This window comes from Corythoichthys intestinalis, chromosome 5, assembly GCF_030265065.1.
Source record: "Corythoichthys intestinalis isolate RoL2023-P3 chromosome 5, ASM3026506v1, whole genome shotgun sequence".
NCBI lineage: Eukaryota > Metazoa > Chordata > Actinopteri > Syngnathiformes > Syngnathidae > Corythoichthys > Corythoichthys intestinalis.
Window position 1 is genome coordinate 25,056,711 of NC_080399.1, and position 22,071 is coordinate 25,078,781.

At 39.0% G+C, this 22,071-nt stretch overlaps 1 protein-coding gene across 1 annotated transcript in view; it reads left to right on the forward strand.

Annotated features, from left to right (window-relative positions):
• iqsec3b (IQ motif and Sec7 domain ArfGEF 3b) overlaps positions 1-21,686 on the forward strand; it is a 129,435-nt gene extending 107,749 nt beyond the window's left edge. Inside the window, exons 9-15 of the mRNA XM_057836675.1 lie at positions 2,025-2,164; positions 2,255-2,386; positions 2,493-2,592; positions 5,444-5,602; positions 7,119-7,211; positions 16,082-16,128; positions 20,922-21,686. Of these exons, the coding sequence (XP_057692658.1) occupies positions 2,025-2,164; positions 2,255-2,386; positions 2,493-2,592; positions 5,444-5,602; positions 7,119-7,211; positions 16,082-16,128; positions 20,922-21,341 (1,091 nt within the window). The 3' untranslated portion in view covers positions 21,342-21,686. The remainder of the gene's footprint in view (positions 1-2,024; positions 2,165-2,254; positions 2,387-2,492; positions 2,593-5,443; positions 5,603-7,118; positions 7,212-16,081; positions 16,129-20,921) is intronic.
• The last annotated feature ends 385 nt before the right edge of the window (positions 21,687-22,071 follow it).

Consider the following 22,071-nt stretch of genomic DNA (forward strand, 5'->3'; position numbering starts at 1 on the left):
CCTAGTAATCCTCCTTTTAATCCAGTGCACTCGTAGTCATCATTCTTCAAATTTCTTTTTTTCTCTCATCTGACCACAAAACTTGCTCCTATGACTCCTTGACATGTGCTGGTTTAAGCAGGGGAACCTTCCGTGCCATGCATGAGTTCAAACCATGATGTCTTAATGTATTACCAACAGTAATCTTGGAAACTGTTGTCCCAGTTCTTTTCAGGTCTTACCAACTCCTGACGTGTAGTTTTGGGGTGATCCCTCACATTTCTTAGTGTCAATGAGACTCCACAAGGTGATATCTTACATGTTTAGCTTCTTCCATTTTCTATTGATTGCTCCAACTTTGGCCTTTTTTTCCACCAAGCTGCTTGGCAATTGCTCTGTGGCCCTTTCCAGCCTTGTTGAGGTATACAGTTTTGTGACTGGTGTCTTTAGACAGCTTTTGTGTTTTGGCCATGTTACAAGTATGAGCCTTACTGATTGTATGGGGTGGACAGGTGTCTTTTATACTGATAATGAGTTAAAACAGGGGCCATTAATACAGGTAGGTACAGGTCAGTCACACTCCAAACTCCACTATTGCCAAGACCAAAGAGCTGTCGAAGTACACCAGAGACAAAATTGTAGAACTGCACCAGGGTGAGAAGACTGAATCTGCAATAGGCAAAACGCTTGGTGTAAAGAAAATCAACTGTGGGAGCAATTATTAGAAAATGGAAGACATACAAGACCACTGATAATCTCCCACGATCTGGGGCTCCATGCAAGATCTAGCCCCGTGGCGTCAAAATGATAACAAGAACAGTGAGCAAAAATCCCAGAACCACATGGAGGGACCTAGTGAATGACCTACAGAGAGCTGGAACCACAGTAACATAGGCTACCATCAGTAACACAATGCGGCGCCAGGGAGTCAAATCCTGCACTGCCAGACGTGTCCCCCTGCTGAAACCAGTACACGTCCAGGCCCGTCTGCGGTTCGCTAGAGAGCATTTGGATAATCCAGAAGAGGACTGGGAGAATGTGTTATGGTCAGATGAAACCAAAATAGAACTTTTTAGTAGAAACACAGGTTCTTGTGTTTGGAGGAGAAAGAATTCTGAATTGCATCCGAAGAACACCATACCCACTGTGAAGCATGGGGGTGGAAACATCATGCTTTGGGGCTGTTTTTCTACAAAGTGACCAGGGTGACTGATCTGTGTAAAGGAAAGAATGAATCTGTATCGAGAAATTTTGAGTGAAAATCTCCTTCCATCAGCAAGGGCATTGAAGATGAGACGTGGCTGGGTCTTTCAGCATGACAATGATCCTAAACACACAGCCAGGGCAACAAAGGAGTGGCTTCATAATAAGCATTTCAAGGTCCTGGGGTGACCTTGCCAGTCTCCAGATCTCAACCCCATAGAAAATCTGTGGAGGGAGTTGAAAGTCCGTGTTGCCCAACGACATCCCCATAACGTCACTGCTCTAGAAGAAATCTGCATGGAGAAATGGGCCAAAATGCCAGCAACAGTGTGTGAAAAGCTTGTGAAGAGTTACAGTAAACGTTTGGCCTCCGTTATTGCCAACAAAGGGTACATAACAGAGTATTGAGATGAACTTTTGGTATTGACCAAATAACTTATTTTCCACCATGATTTGCAAATAAATTCTTTAAAAATCAAACAATGTGATCTTCTTTTTTTTTTTTTTTTTTTTTCCACATTCTGTCTCTCATGGTTGAGGTTTACCCATGTTGACAATTACAGGCCTCTCTTAATATTTTCAAGTGGGAGAACTTGCACATTTAGTGGTTGACTAAATACTTATTTGCCCCACTGTATGTGGTTTTTATTAATACCAGCAATGAACTATTTCACCTTGAAAAATAAAAAGACATCTCCTTGTGTTTTTTTCCGAGACAATTCTCTATTTATTAAAGTCCTTGAAAGCAACAGCCATCTTATAAAACACATTCAACTGATAGTGTTTTTCACCTTGTGGCTCATGCTCTCACAATTTCATTCTCTCAATGGCTGCTTTATCAGGTGTGGACGACGGAGCAGACATCCCCAGAGAAATGGTGGCTGGCATTTATGAAAGAATTCAACAAAGAGAGCTGCGATCCAATGAGGACCATGTTACCTATGTTAGCCGCGTGGAGCAGTCCATCTTGGGCCTGAAGACCGTAAGAATTTTTCACACTGATGACAAATTTCCCAACCTTTCCCACTGACCTACTTGCTGATTAACTTATCTCTGCTTATTTCTTGTACAGATTTTGGCCGTACCTCACAGACGTCTTGTGTGCTGCTGTCGTCTGTTCGAGGTTCCTGATGCTAACAAACCTCACAAACAGAAACTATCGCAGCTTCAAAGAGAGGTCTTCCTGTTCAATGACCTGCTCTTGGTGAGCACGCTCCAAACTACTTGTATCAGTTTAAAGTTGTTTCATTTAGACGTAGCACTTTTTTGTTGTTGTTTAGCATTTTTAACATGTTTGTGTGCATCTCCAGATCCTGAAGTTGTGCCCTAAGAAGAAAAGCTCAGCTTCTTACAACTTCTGCAAAGCGATGGGTCTACTGGGAATGCAGTTTCACCTCTTCAGCAATGAATGTATGATTAACTCACACAATCTGTAAATTTTGTAATACCTTATCTGTCAAGGTGCCTAAATTATAGGTTTTTACAGGCTGAAGACTATTTCAAGTCACCACTCAAGTAGTTGTTGTTGTTTGTCTTCATGTTCTTGTGGACAATAACTTTTAAGTCCTAATACTCTGTTATTTGTTAACCAATCGTCTTGAAACTTGGTAGCTATGTCGCATGGGGAGGTATGTATTGATCCTCAGAGCCCGTTTTCACTGGTCTCCAAATCTTGGAAAATATCTGCTTCAGAGATAAAAATGGCATAATTGTACTTGCTGTGGTGACATGGAATGGAAAATATAAGATTTTAGTGCTGTTTGGCTAAAGATATGTTACTACAAAGATACATTGGTGTAATTTTTTTGGTAAGTTTTACAGGTTGCAACATTTAACATGAAACGGATATATCAGTGTGTGCCAATGCTTACGACGTGTTCTACATTATTGCATTTTGTCCACTTCCAAAACAAATATCAATTAATACCTATTTTTGCTTAAACTACTTGGATTTTAACATTTCAGTCAGATACTGTATCTCAAAACCTACAGCCAAATGACACTTTTGACTTTTCGTTTTTAGTTGACCCAAATTTATAAAGTGACCAAGGACGTAGGTTTGCATAGGGATGGTAGGGACATAACACTACCAATTTCAGGATGCTCAAATTATCCCCACCAACTTTTAAGCCACCTTATTTGCATTATATAATGACTTCAGTTATATAGGTCATTTAGATTGTCTTCCTATATGTTCCTATAGGATAGAATTGATCCTACCATTATTAAATGAATTACAGTACTTTAATTATGTTCACTTACACTTACACCCTTTTCACTTGTTGAATGTGCCAGTCCAGTTTCCCCCTGAAACGCACGTTTGATTGGGTGATGACTTGAACCCCCCCACCCCACACACCCATTCACAGCCAGACAGAAATACAACTTGCTGCCTCCCACATCCGCTTCAAAGAGGGATATTAGAATTTTTTCCCCCGCCAGCAGCAGCCACTGTAAGTAATGTAAAAAGACGTCAGTGTTGTGGAGGTGTGGAACACTCCACTAATTTTGCTATTGCTACAGTGCTTCAAGTCGATTTTACTCAATGAGATTTCTTGAAATAAGAAAAACAGCAAGCTGAAAATAAGCTTAACAGACTTATTTTAAGCAAAAAGGTTTGTATATTTAATCTTAAAAGAAAAACTTGTTTGTCAGAAATGTTCTTAATTCAAGAATATTGTTCAAAACATTATTTGAAATTTTTTGATTTAGGTGAAAGTTGACCAACTTTTAGATGTATGGGCTCAATACGAACAAATAGTAATATTTACTTAAAATAAGTGAAAGAATCTGACGCATTAATCTGTTAACTGGCCTTTAAGACTCAATCTATTATTTATTTTGCATCGATCAATTAGCCTATCAATTAATTAGGTTAATATTGGTGAGAAATATAGCCCTGACCCCCATTCACCAAATATGTTTGGTCTTATTAATGTCCCGTCCCCAGCAAAAAGTGTACATGCAGGTTATGCGGTTATATCGTCTGTACGAATATTAAGACCAAACCCACGCCCTTGAAAGTGACTACTTTTATCCAGAACCATTTTGCTTGTAGACAATCGAGTGTTGTCATTTTTTTGTATAAGGTCTGATTCCCGTAGTTTTGGGACTATAAACAGCTACTTTTTTCCCTCATTTCGAATCCTGCGGCTTACAGTAGTAGTACAGTGTGGCTTATTTGTTGATTTATATGGGTTGATAAGTAACACTTTATTTGACAGCCGTGTCAAAAGACTGCCATAAGAGGGTCATAATTATGACATAACAGTATCATGCTTATGAATGCTTATAACAGATGTCATTAAGTGTCATCCAGCAAATTATATCACTAACTCAATTTATGTCCAGCTTGGATCGTTTACATCCATTCAAAAGTGAGATAGCTTGCCGAATGACACAAAATGACATCTGTCATAAGCATTCATTAATGCTCATGGCACTGTCATGTAATAATTATGATGGTCTTATGACAGTATTATGGCACCACTGTCAAATAAAGTGTTACCAAAAACAATAACTATCAATTAATGAAACCACTGGAACAGTAACTAAAAGAAATAATTAGCACAGAACATGAATTTTGATTGTTATTTATCTGTAGCGCTGCAATGCATGCTAGGAGGCATGTTGGATAACAACAGCGTTGACAGCAGGTGGCGGTAGAGGTTGACTGTCTCCCCCAAGGGAGCAGTAACTGCCAAATGAATCTTCATGAAGCAATGAAGCTTTGTAGCCAATTGGTTCTAAGCTTCATTGTGGTTCATTTGGTGTTATGACAGTCTTATGATGCCGCTGTCGAAGTGTTGCCGATTAAATATCTTTAGGTGTAAATATCCCATAATACGGTGAGGACAGCTGCGGCTTATAGTCCAGTGCGACTTATCCATGAACGAACGCTGTTTTCGTGTCAAATTTGGTGGGTGGCGGCTTATAGTTAGGGTCGCCTTATAGTCAGAAAATTACGGTATTCAATTGCCGACTTATTGTTGCGGTATGTCATAAGGTAGGTAGTGTTTTTCATCACAGCCTTCAGCCTGTAGTGGGCAGTAGCACACTAGTTCTTCTTTGAGTCATGGGCCATCATCTGGGCAATTTTGCAAACAGAAATTTGAAAAAAAAAACAAAAAAAAACACATATCCAGAATTAAAACACTTGTTAACTTATTCACTGCACTTGATGGAGTTAAAGGGCTCTACCTAAAACTACTTACTTCCCAATCCATAAATAATTACACCGTGTGTTTGCGGTTGCCACCAGACTACGCCCATGGTGTGACAATGCTGAGCCCGTTTACCTCTGAGAAGAAGCAGCTGGTCAGCTTTTGCTCACCAAGCGGGGAGGAGCTGCGGAAATTCGCCGAGGAACTGCGAGAGGCTATTTCCGAAGTCAACGAGATGGAGCACATACACATCCAGTGTAAGGCTTGAGGAGGTGGCAATGTTAATTATACTCTGTACTAAAGCATAAGCACATTTTTGATTTCTGGGTTGGGAATACCAAACTGTTTTCAGTTTTTCCTCCATCATGTGAAGTTTTCAATCTATAGGACCCCTGTTATGTTAAACAAAAAGAAAGAAAAATACTGTAACATACAGTACGTGCTTATTTTATGAAAATTTGCAATTAGTGACATAAAATGAAATATGAAAAAAAAAACAGGCATACGCTGTAAAAAAAAAAAAAAAAAAAGTTGACTGAAGTTATCCATTTTAACCCCTTCAGACCTGAGCATGCTGCTGAAGGACATGACGCGTTTGCGTCTCGAGACAAATAAATATACTGAATTTAGTTGCTATTGCCACTTATGGGAGCTCATTGGACGAAACTTTCCCCATCGAAATCAGTCATGAGGTTTAGCACGTCCTCTTTACTATTTTTGGCACTTTGAAAATGGCTGAGACAAGACGCAACTTCAAAAAGGCAAACGTAAGTGCTCATTTCCCATTATGCACTCTCTTCTGGTGTTTGAGTAGAGTAGAAATCAGCAAAGATTTTTTTTTGTTGCCCAGCAGAAAAAACGTGGGTCTGATGCAGTTAAGTTAATTATAGAATAGAATAGAATAGAATAGAATAGAATAGCCCTTTATTGTCATTATACAGTTAGAGTACAATAAAATTGTGCAGCATCTCCCTTTACAGTGCAGGACAAGTAAAAATCTCAAAACCGACTTGCAAGTATAAAAGTGTAAAATCTAAATAAATATAAAATGTGTATGAGGTAGTCCTATGTTCAGGCAGTGCAAATAATCAAAGTGAAGTAGCAGCAGTTTGACAGTGAAGGCATTGGAATATTGCACGTAAATAGTATTGCACATAGAATATGTGTGAATAGAAGTGAAGTAGCAGCAGTTTGACAGTGAAGGCATTGAATATTTACGTTAATATTGCACGTAAGTAAGTATTGCACATAGAATATTGCATGTAGATGTATTGGACATTTGGTGATGTGGTGTTACTTATGGCAGTTGAGGGTGGAGATGGCTTAAGCAAAGACACTATTCCTATTCCTCATTTTGTTTGTTCTTGTTTCAAACACCTATAGCGCCTCCCAAAGGGGAGCAGTTCAAACAGTTGAAAACCAGGATGTGAACTGTTCTTGAGGATGTTGCGTTTTGCTGAGTCACTGGGAGGAGTAGATGTCAATCAGGGAGGGTAGAAGGGAGAGGATTCTACTTACAATTTTACAATATTAACTTGATGAAATTAGTTTAAAAATACTCAAAATAAAATAAAGAGAACATAATGGTTTTTTTTTCTTAAAATCTTGAGTTAGCATAACAAATAGGAAGTTTTATTTTTTACAATGTGAATGCAATTTTCAAAAATCAAAACATTTATCAAAATATTTTTCACCACTGTAAATGTGTGACAACTGCACACTCCTGGGTACATGATATAATTCACACCTGTGTTTGTTTTCTGGTATTTTAAGGGGAATTGGAGCGGCAACAGGGCATCCAGCCTCACAGCATCCATACGAACGGCGGCCAAGTAGACGTGCACACGGGACATGGATCCCCCTCAGGTATGGACTAAAATCGAGTCAGAGTCATTTTCTGTAACACTTGTCCACATTGTGGTCACCAACAAGCTCAAGTCAATCCCAGCTGACTATTTTAGTGTCCTGTCATGAGTTAAACTTGAGTTTTTTCTAATTGACCATTTATTCCAGCTGCACTGAATTGTTTTATAGCCCAGTGTTTTTCAACCACTGTGCCATGGCGTAGTGTGATGTGCCGTGGAAAACCATACACTTTAGCTAAATTGATGTAATAAAGTTTTTGGAAAATGAATCCGCAAATGCTCAAAATCCGATGCCTGTTGTCCAAAGGTCGGTAATCACGCAATACTCCTCCATATCAGTAGATGTCAATAGGTAGCTAATTATTTTGTTTAGTGATGCGGAAGAAGTAAGGGTGGCATTGGGGTTAGCAGTAGCGGCTAGCTAGCAAAGCTATAACCGTGACAGCGATGGAAAAGGTTTTTAAAAAGGAAAGATGCTAACTCAGAACTAGACAAAATTCATTCAATGGTGGTCAAAAGGAAGCAAAGACCATTTCCTCTCAGAGAGTCTCAGTTCATTGAGATTTAGGCCTGACTGTAAAGAAGAACTGAACGTAGCGAGATTAATTTTCACCGGAGATGCAGTGATATCTACTCCAATGCAACAAGCCCAGGTGTCACATTGAGAGTAAAAATATTATTATAAAATGTGTCTCTCTTTCTGTTTGTTTTATTCTAGGGCTGCAACAATTGAATATTTTAGTAATCGAACATTCTACTGAAAATTCCAGCGATTATTCGAGTAATCGGATAAAACATATTTTTAAGGTAAAGAGCAATTATAAATATACACTAACAGGCTGACCCCCACCTCTTCATTCTCTGCAGCAATGCTGACAGCTCTCCTGTAACAAGTCACATGACATTTTGGAGGGAAAATGACAAGCAGTACGCAATTTGGACCTTTAGGGATGTACGTAGTTTCTAAGGGGTGTATTCACTTTTGTTGCCAGGGGTTTAGATATTAATGGCTATATTTTGAGTTAGTTAGTTGAGGGGAAAATAAATGAACTCTGTTATATAAGCTGCACACAGACTACTTTTCATTGTGTCAAAGTGTCATTTTTGTCAGTGTTGTCCGATGAAAAGATATACTTGAATATCTGCAGAAATGCGAGGGGTGTGCTCACTTTTGTGATACACTGTAGCTAATACCTTAGGGACGATATGATGGAAAATTTTTGCGATTTTGAAAGCTTGACATTTTCATACCACGGTATACCTTGAAACCGGTAAATCGCACATGTCTACTCTATATTCATGCATGGTTGAAATCAAATATATCCGCCGCCTCGGTCTTTTTCCTGTACGCACGTGACGTCAGCGCGCTGTACCGCTTTGGAAGTAGTCCGGGCAAAATGTCAAGCTTACAGCTGGCAAAATTAAACAATTCCTCAAGGCGGACAAAATTCCTTGATCAATTTTTAAAATCGAGTTACTTGAATTATACAAGTAATCGTTTCAGCTCTATTCGATTCTTATTCAATACATAACTTTACATTGTTAATATACTTTAAAGACATTCATCTTTACATTTTGTGATTGTGGCGGGCCTTGGGATTTTTTTTTTTTTTTTAATGAAAAAAGTTTGCTGTGGCTCAAAATAGGTTGAAAACACTGGCAAGTTATGCACTCTCGCCACCTCATTAATTTTGTCATGTTCATGTACTGATAATGGAAAACAAACAAACAAACAAACAAAAAAACAAATACAAGGGCAAATTCCATATATTATTTTTGTATTTATTTTGTATTTTTTAATCTTTTCTTATTTTTGCATTTATAGCCGTTTTTATTTTCACTTTTATTTATTTATTTTAAATTTTGGGATCTTTGGTCCTCCATAAAATCTAGCTGGCTACAAGTTGCTCTGTATTTATGGAGAGTCAATCTTAAAGGTGAATTTATTAATTTTTTCAAAATAAGATTAAATCTAACACACGTTCTGGTCTCCAGTCATGAGTTGAGTTTTATAAATTGACAGTTTATTAAAGCAGTATTGAGTTGCTTTTTAGGTAAGTCATGAGCTACCCCTAAGCTTGCCACTGGCTACAAGTTGCTGTGTATTTACAGAGGGTCAATCTTAAAAGTGAATTTATTTCTTTTTGCAAAGTAAGCTAAGCTCTAACACACGTTGCGGTAAATCTTCTTATCTCGCTCACTAGAGGAAAGCAAATATGCATTTTTTTTCACATCCCCAAACGCACTGCTGAAGCGTTTCCTTTCACACACATAAAAAAAAATCCCTTAAAACGACAGCTCCCCTACTTAGTGCTGATTAGAGGCCTGGAAAGATGGGAATATTCTAATTTAATTACAGTACACGTCGTCGGTATTTGTACCTGTTAGCTGTCAAGGTTATGAATAATGTCAGTGCTGTTTGGAACACAATCACGAAATACACAAACAACCAGTGTTGTTAATTTTACTTTAAAATAGTAATTAATTACAGTTACAAATTACTTCTCCCAAAAAGTAATTGCGTTAGTAACTCAGTTACCTGAATGTAAGAGTAATTAGTTACTTGGCAAAGTAACTAGTGATAATTTTTTTTTTTCTCAAAAAAAAAAAAAAAAAAAAAAAAAACAAGAAACAAAAAAAACAAAAAACAACAACAACAAAAAAACAGGTCACACAATGTGAAGTTTAAAGGATTTGGGGGACAATTGGCCCTAGCCCCTTTACCCTCCACTTAACTAGACACAAGGGTATTGCGATAACTAGCTAGTAACCTTTGCTATGTGTGGAAGTCATTTAAAGTTGTGAATCAACCGTTAAAGTTGTTAAAATTGCACCTGTTAATGCATTAGTTCCCGTCTGTCTACTTTAAACATGTGTAAGTTTTAAAACTGTTTCATCATTTAAAGATAGATTTAAGTTAAGATTTTGCCGATTTAGAAGCATTTTAGATTAAAAAAAAAAAAAAAAAAAAAAAGTTACTTAGGTTCGCTAGGAAGGATCTCAACATCAGGGCCTTCCTGAGAGGTCTACTGCTTTAAGATGGCGGCTGTTTACTAACACATGTAGTCCTTAAAACATGTTGGCAATGCAGCTGTGTCAGTTTTTGCATCTAGTTCTATAATATGATATCTACCGTGTCATGTGGGCGTAGTTTGTCGGCTATGGCTACAGTCAGGTATTATTGGAGCCACCTAGCATCGCGGTTGCAACGGCCCCACTCCTGCTCTGCTCTCGTCCCCGTGAGTCCGTTTCTCTCAGACTTTTTTTATTCAACCAACTTAGTAACGCATAGTAACGCACGCCTTTGCCGCCTCAGTAACGGTAACGGCGTTGCCAAGATGAGAAAAGTAATTAATTAGATTACTCATTGCTGAAAAAAATAACGCCGTTGGTAACGCCGTTATATTGTAACGCCGTTATTAACAACACTGCAAACAACATGAATTGACATTCAAATTTTGGAACGAAACCTTTACCTTTGCCAAGGGAGTTTGTTTTTATGCAACTTCCTATTTACATTTTTCAAAAATTTAGGGGCGCATAAGTTCAATCGACTCATGCAAGTATCAACTTTTCCAATCATTTTCACGATAGTACAATAGATACAGTACTTAAGCAGCTAATTAGTGCATTATTGCCAGTGTTGGTAATACGGCATTAGAGAATAACGGCATTATTTATCTCAGTAGTGAGTAATCTAATTAGTTAATTTTCCCATCTTTGCAACGCCGTTACCCTTAGTGAGGATGTGAAGGGGCGCGTTACTAAAATTTGGTTGAATGAAACGCGAGTTGTCTGATTTTGTCAAACATCAGCTGCCTACCTACTTGCCTGGAGATATTAAGGGAAGGAGGGAAGGGAGTGGTGACGCTATTGCAAACGCGATGATGATTTGCTAGATGGGTGGATCATGCCCTGCTTCAGTGCATGCTCTGGCAAACACAACAAGACAGCGATAATGGCGATGAGCCAGGGAATTTCAAAGGTAGCGTTCTCAAACTTGATTTATTTTCAATATTTAATATTGTTACTTTACAGAATATTTAAGGATAGCTTTCTGTTTATTCTGCAGTAGGCCTAACATACAGTTTGAGATTAGCACTGATTAATGGTCATTTTACATTTGTATTTTCTCAACAGACTAATATACACTCACCGGCCACTTTATTAGGTACACCTGTCCAACTGCTCGTTAACACTTAAGTTCTAATCAGCCAATCACATGGCGGCAACTCAGTGCATTTAGGCATGTAGACATGGTTTAAGACAATCTCCTGCAGTTCAAACAGAGCATCAGTATGGGGAAAAAAGGTGATTTGAGTGACTTTGAACGTGGCATGGTTGTTGGTGCCAGAAGGGCTGGTCTGAGTATTTCAGAAGCTGCTGATCTACTGGGATTTTCACGCACAACCATCTCTGGGGTTTACAGAAAATGGTCCGAAAAAGAAAAAAAATCCAGTGAGCGGCAGTTCTGTGGGCGGAAATGCCTTGTTGATGCCAGAGGTCAGAGGAGAATGGCCAGACTGGTTCGAGCTGATAAAAAGGCAACAGTGACTCAAATAACCACCCGTTACAACCAAGGTAGGCAGAAGAGCATCTCTGAACGCACAGTAAGTCGAACTTTGAGGCAGATGGGCTACAGCAGCAGAAGACCATGCCGGTGCCACTCCTTTCAGCTAAGAACAGGAAACTGAGGCTACAGTTTGCACAAGCTCATCGAAATTGGACAATAGAAGATTGGCAAAACGTTGCCTGGTCTGATGAGTCTCGATTTCTGCTGCGACATTCGGATGGTAGGGTCAGAAATTGGCGTCAACAATATGAAACCAAGGATCCATCCTGCCTTGTATCAACGGTTCAGGCTGGTGGTGGTGGTGTAATGGTGTGGGGAATATTTTCTTGGTACTCTTTGGGCCACTTGGCCACCAATTGAGCATCGGTGGAACGCCACAGCCTACCTGAGTATTGTTGCTGACCATGTCGATCCCTTTATGACCACAATGTACCCAACTTCTGATGGCTACTTTCAGCAGGATGATGCGCCATGTCATAAAGCTGGAATCATCTCAGACTGGTTTCTTGAACATGACAATGAGTTCACTGTACTCAAATGGCCTCCACAGTCACCAGATCTCAATCCAATAGAGCATCTTTGGGATGTGGTGGAACGGGAGATTCGCATCATGAATCTGCAGCCGACAAATCTGCACCGTGTGATGCCATCATGTCAATATGGATCAAACTCTCTGAGGAATGCTTTCAGCACCTTGTTGAATCTATGCCATGATGAATTGAGGCAGTTCTGAAGGCAAAAGGGGGTCCAACCTGTTACTAGCATTGTATACCTAATAAAGTAAGTGTATTTGATTAAATTAAATACCAAATGTTCTAAAATACTGTATAGACAAGTGTCCGAGGAACTTCCACTTTACTTCCGCATTTCCACTCGCGACTTCCATTTTACATTTTCTCCATCCAAAACAACAGTGGAGCTGGAGTAACATTACTCATCAAAATCCCTCACAAAAGATCATTCGGAAATATTGCATCCATCTGCCATCATCACGACATGGGAGGACAACATGTTCATGAAGGCAGATGTGGAACCAAGCCCATACCACCACAAAGACCGGGTGTTTATGTAGCCATGTTGCCACTGGTGTTACGGAAGGTATGTTCTTCCTATCCCTGCATTTTCATGTGTCCGGTGCTCAAAAAATACTAAAGCTAAAATCTTGCGCTTTTAAACGACTTGTTTGTTTGATTGATATTGTTATTACGATGATGATTCTAATTATGATGTTGTGTAATATTATTTAGCACAACTACTGTACTGCTGTGGCTGTAACACATGATAACTGTTGCTAGCCTGTTGCTAATCAGTACATGTAGGATGGCACAATTATGTAATCACTTAAATGTAAGTGTTACAAGTTTTTTGTCCGTTTTTTTACAGGTGGACAACGCTGTTAGGCAAGGGAAGACAAATTGATGTGCCCCACAGCAACACTAACTGGACCTCGATGGACATATATTGAGACTACGTGCGTTCTACTTTGACGATGAAAGGCTTGACTTATGTTCCACCTTAGTTAATTATTTTTTATAAATTTTGATTTATTGACCTGTTTTTCACATGAACCAATCATTTTAAATAAAACAAGAAATAGAATCATGTTGTCCAAATGTTTTATCGCGATTAATATCTGCAATAAAAAAACGAATGACATACTGTTTTTGTTTATATGTAGATACCTTGTAGTATTTCCTTGTAACAAAAAAATCTGTGTTAGCCCTTCTGCATTCGGAACAAATTTTGTCCACATATGATCTACGACGTGATAAGAACAATCATACAATCTTTTACAGTATGTACAGTGTATCACAACATTGAGTACACCCCTCGCATTTCTTCAGATATTTAAGTCTCTGCAGCAATGCTGAGAGCACTCCTGTAATGAGTTACATGACACTTTGGGGGGAAAATGACAAGCAGTACTCAATTTGGACATTTTAGGGATGTACGTAGTTTCTAAGGGGTGTACTCACTTTTGTTGCCAGGGGTTTAGGTATTAGTGGCTATATTTTGAGTTATTTTGAGGGTAAAATAAATAAACTCTATTATATACAGTGTTGTTAATCTTTCTTTAAAAAATTAATTAATTACAGTTACAAATTACTTCTCCCAAAAAGTAATTGCATTAGTAACTCAGTTACCTGAATGTAAGAGTAATTAGTTACTTGGCAAAGTAACTGGTGATCATTTTCATGTTTTTTGTTGTTGTTTTCTTTTGTTTTTTGTTTTGTTTTTTTAAAAAGGTCACACAATGTGAAGTTTAAAGGGTTTTTGGGACAATTGGCAAAACTAGCCCAATTCTTTAATTCCCTAAACTTAACTTGACACAGGGGTATACTAGATAGTAACCGCTGCTATGTGTGGAAGTCATTTAATGTTGTGAATCAACCGTTAAAGTTGTTAAAATTGCTCCCGTTGTTGCATTAGTTCCCTTCTTTCTATTTTCGACATGTATAAGTTTTAAAACTGTTTCATCATTAAAGATAGATTTAAGTTAAGTTTTGCCGATTTAGGAGCATTTTAGATAAAAGTGACTTAGGTTCGATAGGAAGGTTCTCTACAACAGAGCCTTCATGAGTAGTCTACTGCTTTAAAATGGTGGCTGTTTACTAATGCATCGTGTTCTTTATTATACATGTTGCTAATGCCGCCTTGTCTTTCATTTGCATCTAGTTGTGTATATATGTGATATCTACCGATGCATCATGTGGGCGTAGTTTGTAGGCTATCGGCTACAGTCAGGTATTATTAGAGCCACCTAGCATAGTAGCATCGTGTTTGCAACGGCGTCACACTCCCCTGCCTCCTCCCCACTCCTGCTCTGCTCTCTCGTCTCCGTGAGTCCGTCTTATTCAGACTATACTCGTGTCAGTCAACCAACATCATAACGCATAGTAACGCAGGCCTTTCCCGCCTCAGTAACGGTTATGGCGTTGCCTGGATGAGAAAAGAAATTAATTTGATTACTCACTACTGAAGAAAATAACGCCGTTAGTAACGCCGTTATATTCTAACGCCATTATTAACAACACTGATTATATAAACTGCACACAGACTACTTTTCATTGTGTCAAAGTGTCATTTTGACAGTGTTATCCCATGAAAATATATAAATATTTGCAGAAATGCGAGGGGTGTACTCACTTTTGTGATACAATGTATATCCTTAGTTTTAAATCACATCCTTAACTTATTGTCTGCAGCTGGTTTTGATTTAAGGCGTATGGCGAGGTTGATTCACACTGGCGCTCTGAAGCTAGACGCTGTTCAAAACATTCCAATTCCAACCATATATTGGGGCTTCCAGGAGTTCACGCACAGCACGGAAAGTCTCGGGGTCTCATCTACGTCTATGATTCCGTGGGTTGCTCTGGTTTGATTTTGCAGTTTTAACTTTGTCAATACACAGCTTACCTAAAACGCACTTCATGCTGTTCTGTCTAAACCCGAAGTTCGGAGCAGAAATTATCAAAGATGGCGCCGCCTATTTTTCTCTCAGGAAACTTGTCTATATAGTGTTTTTATTTTTCTTTAATCAGTTAATATTAACATCTTTGACAGGAAAGATGCTATATAATGTATAATGTAATAACGCGTAGAACATGAAAAGTAACATCAGTTACTTTGCTGAGTAACTAATTCCTCTTATAACGAGGTTACTAACTCAGTTACTTTTTGGGAGAAGTAATTTTTAACTGTACCTAATTATTTTTTAAAGTAAAATTAACAACACTGATTATTCCTAACAACTGGGATTAAATATAGAGCAGAATTGTGTCAGCAACAAGAAATTCGAGAATAATAATGGGGGGGAAAAAAATCAGCAAAATTCCTGGTGGCCCAGGCTTGAGTCGATAAAAAAAATTGTTGCACTGTATCATGTTTTAGAGGCAAAATGACCCCATTTGGTAGAATTTTGGAGACCTGGAATTAGAAGTCATCAAAAACATTCTATTCAACAATTATTCCATTTATTATACCTCATTGGCTGCCATTGACAGGGATGAATGTCCAATCCATTTGAACTGGTAGAGGGTGGCAGCAAATGTTGTCTGCCGGCCTTTACAGTTTAAATGAATTGGATGTCCATCGCCATCAATGACAGTGAATGCTTGCAACATTTCCAAAATATTTTTAGAAAATGTGATGCCAAGTTGAAATTTAACAATTTTAACTATTTTAGCTTTTAGCGGGCAACACAAAATGATATGCCAGGCTCGATCTGGCCGCCGGGACTTGAGTTTGACACCTGTGTTCTAAAACTTGCCCGTGGATGTTCTTGCGTGTTTCGGCAGGTCAACAGGACGTGTATGATAAAAGCGGCAACAACAATGCAGTGGAGGTGAGTGCCAAAACCACTCTTGTCACCCTCAGGTAAGTCTGTGCTTGTTCACCGCCGTGGGTCTTGTCGGCTTCTCTGTGAATGCGCGTGCGTGCCTGTGTGTGTACGGCTTCAAAAGAAGAAAGTCACGCTTCGCTTTAACAACAATAATAATAAAAAAAAGCGAAAAGCTCCACTGGAGGCTCATCACCAAGGATACAAAAGCTGCCTAGAGGCCCGCAAGTGGATCAGCCGCCACTCTTGCTCAGGAGAAAACATTCATTCTCCATCAGCTGCTTCTAAGCCGCGACGAGGCCGACATAAACCAGTCTGTGCGTGCGTTTCCGTCCAATGTGTGTTTTTTCTCCTTTGCATCGTGTGTCTCGCTCCCACCTCGACCAGTCCTTTTGAGACGTGTCAGTCAGTGTGTTAGGGAGGCACCACGCCCTCGGTGTCACTTTATCCCTCGATCTTTTACCAAATGGCCCCCTCACCCTTACCCACCTGCAAAACAAACTCCCCGTCCTCCTCTTCTCTCCTTCTAGGATAGTAATGAGAGTTTGAATAGGATGGAAAATGTTTTTGTGGGATACAATAGCTATTCAAGGCTCGACCCGACTGCAAAAAGGAAATTTAGGCCAATAATTTACTCTGTGGTGTCTTCAGGTGCAAGTAAACTCACTTAAAAGTTTCGGTATTCCACTTTGACCTGCAGGTGAAATTTGAGACATGCAAAAAAAACAAATTTGACTTAAATAGTGTCTTTCACAGGTAGGGTTGATAACGTGTTTTATATGTGAAACCATTCACGCACACATCCATAAACCAATGAGAGCTGTATGGTGGCAATACTTTCTAAATAATAAATTATTTCAGTTAAACCTATACAGTGCTAGAAATCCAATCAATATTGACTGGGAAGGGCGAATGAGCATTTATTCATTTGACCCTCCCGGTCAAAATGAATTTGACATCTAGCGCTGTCAAAAAATGAGCGTTCACAGCTAGTCTTTCCGGTTTAAATGAATAGGACGTCTGTCGTCATCAATGGCTTGCAATGAGTTAAATACTATGGGGGAAGAAAAACCACTTTAGAGTGTTTCTTGGGACTGTAACCAGTGTATTTCTGTTTTTATTCATTTTAACTTCATTAATTTATTTTAGAAAAAAGTTGTATTAATTTCCGATTGTATTCATAATAAAGAATGATATAAAAAAATACAGTATGATAATTATTATTAATTATAAAAAACTATATATGGCGGAAAACACTCAGGTGACTTGATGTTCTGCTTAGGGCTGTCAAAATTATCGCGTTAACGCGCGGTAATTAATTTTTTAAATTAATCACGTTAAAATATTTGACGCAATTAACGCACATGTCCTGCTCAGACAGTATTCTGCCTTTTGGTAAGTTTTACTGCAAGGTTTTTTGTGCTGTCTAACAGCGAACTCTTGTGGTCGCTTTGCGACATGGTTTATTGCTTTCTTGCCAGTTCAATATGGCTGCACGACATCTCGGGCTGACGCCTACGTTGTAATGTTGTGCTTATATGATCCTTGGACAAGATTTGTCCGTAAGTATGGTTGTTGTAAAGAATGTACATATTATGTTAGTAAGCGAAATGTTATATTTGTATGAGATGCTTTTTGTTTATGTTTAGTGAACCTGTATAGCGTGCTAAGCTAACGTTGTTGCTAATGCAATGCTTGTGTACTTTTTTTTTTGTAGTTTCACTACGGTCTAAAGAGGACAATGGTTTGAGGCCATTTTATTAATAAATCAGATGAAAAAGGAAGAAGTCTGATTATTAAGGCGTCGTTCACTAGCTGTCTAGCTTTGGAAAAAGTAGACGCTTCGGAGTGAGGACAGCATAGACAGATTTAAATGACAGTAGGGTGAAATGCCCACTACAGTCCTTGTGTACCGTATGTTAAATGTATATATCCATCTTGTGTCTTATCTTTCCATTCCAACAAATTATTTTACAGAATATATATATAATTTACAGAAAAACATGGCATATTTTATAGATGGTTTGAATTGTGATTAATTGCGATTAGTTACGATTAATTAATTTTTAAGCTGTAATTAACTCGATTAAAAATTTTAATCGTTTGACAGCCCTAGGCTCTGAGACCCCCAATTTGGCCAACTTTCAAAATTCTCCGATATGCATCTGTGATACATCATTGGAAAGCTTAAAATCTCAATTTTCTGGGGGAAGAAAAATTTTGAACAGGAGGGCATTTAAAAAAAAAATGTAAACAGCAAAACCCTAACTGGCTGTAGGAGCACGCAAGAGCAGAATTAAAGACGCCATGATTTTAACGAGATATTATCATGTACTTACCTTGTTTCGATCCAAAAACTCCATGTAGCATGTATCACTGAGTGTCAAGACACAGCTGTAAATGGCCACAGCTGGATTTTTGGGGAGATTTTATGGGTGAAACATGGTCAGATAACAAGGGTCGTGATGCAGAAATCGCAGACATCAAAGAGTGGTCGAGATTTTCTTTTCCATATATTTACCCTTTTAAACGTTGTTTTTCAATTTTTCTTTGTCTGGATCGATTATTTATCATTTAACATATCGGAGAAAATGCGACTGTAACAAAGAAAAAAAACACCAAACAATTAAGCAATTAGTTATAAGGTAGATATCCGAGACTTTTTTGCAGACACCATTTTTTTGACGTAATTTGTTTAAAAGTTCAAAATATGTGCGTGAAGAATTTTGGGGGGGGGGGGGGGAACGAACTATTTCACATCAATTAATGATTCTAAGCTAAAAATGACTGATATTTTGAATAATAAATATAATTAATTACCTTCGTTTTATGGCTGGGTTGAAACAAAAGCGGTTGCGTGACGTCTGTAAACGGGGGTTTCCAGGGTAAAATGGACAAATTAAAAATAGTTCAGGGGCTTAATGCGCCATGAATCTGCTATGGCAGCAGATAGACCTATGTTTCTATCAAACACAACAGTTCTTTTGGCTTAAAATACAGCAGTTTATTTTAAAGAGGAGTGCAAGAGCAGAAACGGCTTTTTCAGTCTTCTCTGTGTTTTCCGCCATATATATAATGTTTTATCTTAAAATGTCTAAAAATAGTCACTTGCCCTATAAAGGGTTAAAGGTCTCAACTTTTGAATAGCTGTCCACTGTAGTGACACTGCCCCACAGAGGGTTATAAGAACAAACAACACCTCATCATTTGCATGCCAGCGGAAAGAATCTTGTTTATTAAATTAAAAAAACAAACAAACAAAAAAACAGATTTTCATTTTTCTGTTGTGTAAGAAATGTGAAAAAGCGACTATTTTCAGGTAGAGATCGACCGATATTGGTTTTTAGGACCGAGACCGATTAGTAATACAGTGATCCTTTGCTACTTCGCACTTCAAACTTCGCACCCTCAGTCCATCGCAATTTTTTTTTCCAATTAAAAAAAATAATAAAATAAAATACAGATTGGCCGTCCCGAGCAGATCACGTAGTCTCACTCTCCCTCCTGCTGCTCTCTGTTGGTCAGGCAGTGCACTGGATTTGCTTATTAAAGTTAACAATAATTGACAGACATTAAGCTTTGATCTTGCAACAGATGCCAGTGTCAGTCATATTTCAACTTGTTAAACAGTGCCTGTGGCACTTCATTGTGTGTAAGTGAGCAGCTTGAGCGAATTTGAGTGGACTCACTCAATGAAGCATTAAATAAAGACAAGCTTTTTCTACTTTATTCATGTTTAAAAATAATTCGTTGATACAGTAACATGTTTAAAACTTATCATAGTTATTACATTTGAAGTGCTTACAAGCTATTTATTAAAATATTTGTATACGTAATTTTTTTTTTGCTATTATACTTTGGGGAAAAAGTGAAAAAACATGTCTTATATGTATCTCTTTCCAATGCTAAATCTGAAGAAATATACAGTATTGAATACACATACACACACACAAAAATTGTGGGCAGTGGGCGCTACTTGGCGGCTTTTCACTTATTGTTAGTTGGTATGGTTTTGGTCCCCCTTAATCGCGAAAAACGAGGGATCACTGTAGTTAAAGGGGCTGATAACCGATTTTTATAGCCGATATTCATTTGCAGTAAAAGTGTAAAAAAAATGGAATAATGCAAACACTGAACTTCATTGAAATGCCTAAAGGATGTTTATTGAACACAAATAGAAAATAATAGCTCCAAAAGTGCCTGAATTTCCTAGATTCGGAAACATCTCTTATAAAATTGAATAAAAGTTTAAATAAATAGCTCTCTGAATTTTTTCCATAGAAAAGAAAGCCCTGATGACCTCGTCTAAGTATCCTTGAGCAATATAATAAACCCCACATTTCTCCTGGTGCTGCGTCACCAGTAGGTAGATGAGGATGTAGTGTGAAGCACTTCAGGGCCTTAAAAAGTTGGAAAGGCGCAATACAACCCCATTTAGTATTTATAGTCCGAAAATTACGGTAGTCACTTTTAAAAAAGCTTTTATTTAAATAGTGCAGTACAATGAAATAAAACGTATGGCTTTGCCCCATCATCTGTTGTTAATATACACTGAGTTTAGAGTACATCTATTTAGTATGATGGACATTTCACACAGCATCCTTACGTTTTAGTTATTAACTTATTAACAATGCTGTGTGACGACAAGCAAGTGTAGTGTGTGTGTGTTGCACGCGCTGCCTGTGCACGCCACCTCCGTGCATGCCTGCATGCCCCCGTGCGTGTCACACCAGAGGGCTGCGTAAGGCTGCGTTCAGGCTGGTAACTCCCCGTGCGTTCTCTGGCTGTTCCTAAACTAGGTGTCAATTCACAACAGGCTGCAGACCTACCAACTGAGTCCGCCCAGCGTTGAGTCCTCGCCCCCCCTGGCCCTGACTGCCCCGCCCGCCTTGCTGGGCCCCGCCCAGGCCGGGGACCTCCGCCCAGAGACGCTCATCCAGTGCCAGCAGATCGTCAAGGTCATCGTGGTGGACCAGAGCGGGCGGGGCCGCATGGAAGCCTTCCTCAGCCAGGGGCCGGCCGCTCACCAGCTGCTGCGCTCGGCCGTGTCTACGCCCGTCCACGTCCAGGGTGACGGGCCCCAGCCCCCTCTGCCGCCGCCCCCGCCTCCTTACAACCACCCGCACCAGTTCTGCCCGCCGGACTCGCCTATGCCGCTGCACCACACTATCCCGCTTATGCGCAGACGCAACTCCAGCGGCTCCCGCAGCATCGTCTGAACCTCCCCCAAACCCCACCCCAAGAAACAAACAAACAAAAAAAAACAGCCACTTCCACTTCCCCGTGGCCAAGTTGTTGGGACACCATTTTGTAAAGACAACCAACAATTGGCTGGCTCACTGAGGATGTCCCTCCCAGGTTTCTGCATCCTGCTGACACAACCGTCCATGATTACTGCAAGCAAGGATGGGCAAACTTTTGGGCTCGAGGGCTACATTCCACACAGGCCAACTCATTCGGAGGTCAGACCAAAAATGTTTATTTTAATCATGAAAAGAATAATTCACGGTTATTTAATTTTGCTATTATTTGGCACTGATTTGAGGATAATTTATTTACTAATGTTAATGAGAGGGGCAAGTAAGTATTTAGTTAACCACTAATTGTGCAAGTTCTCCCACTTGAAAATATTAGAGAGGCCTGTAATTTTCAACATGTGTAAACCTCAACCATGAGGGACAGAATGTGGAAAAAAACCCAGACAATCACATTGTTCTATTTTTAAATAATTTATTTGCAAATCATGGTGGAGAATAAGTATTTGGTCAATATCAAAAGTTCATCTCAATACTTTGTTATGTACCCTTTGTTGGCAATAACGGAAGCCAAACGTTGTCTGTTGTCTGTAATTCTTCACAAGCTTTTCACACACTGTTGCTGGTATTTTGGCCCATTCCGCCATGCAGATCTTCTCTAGAGCAGTGATGTTTTGGGGCTGTCGTTGGGCAA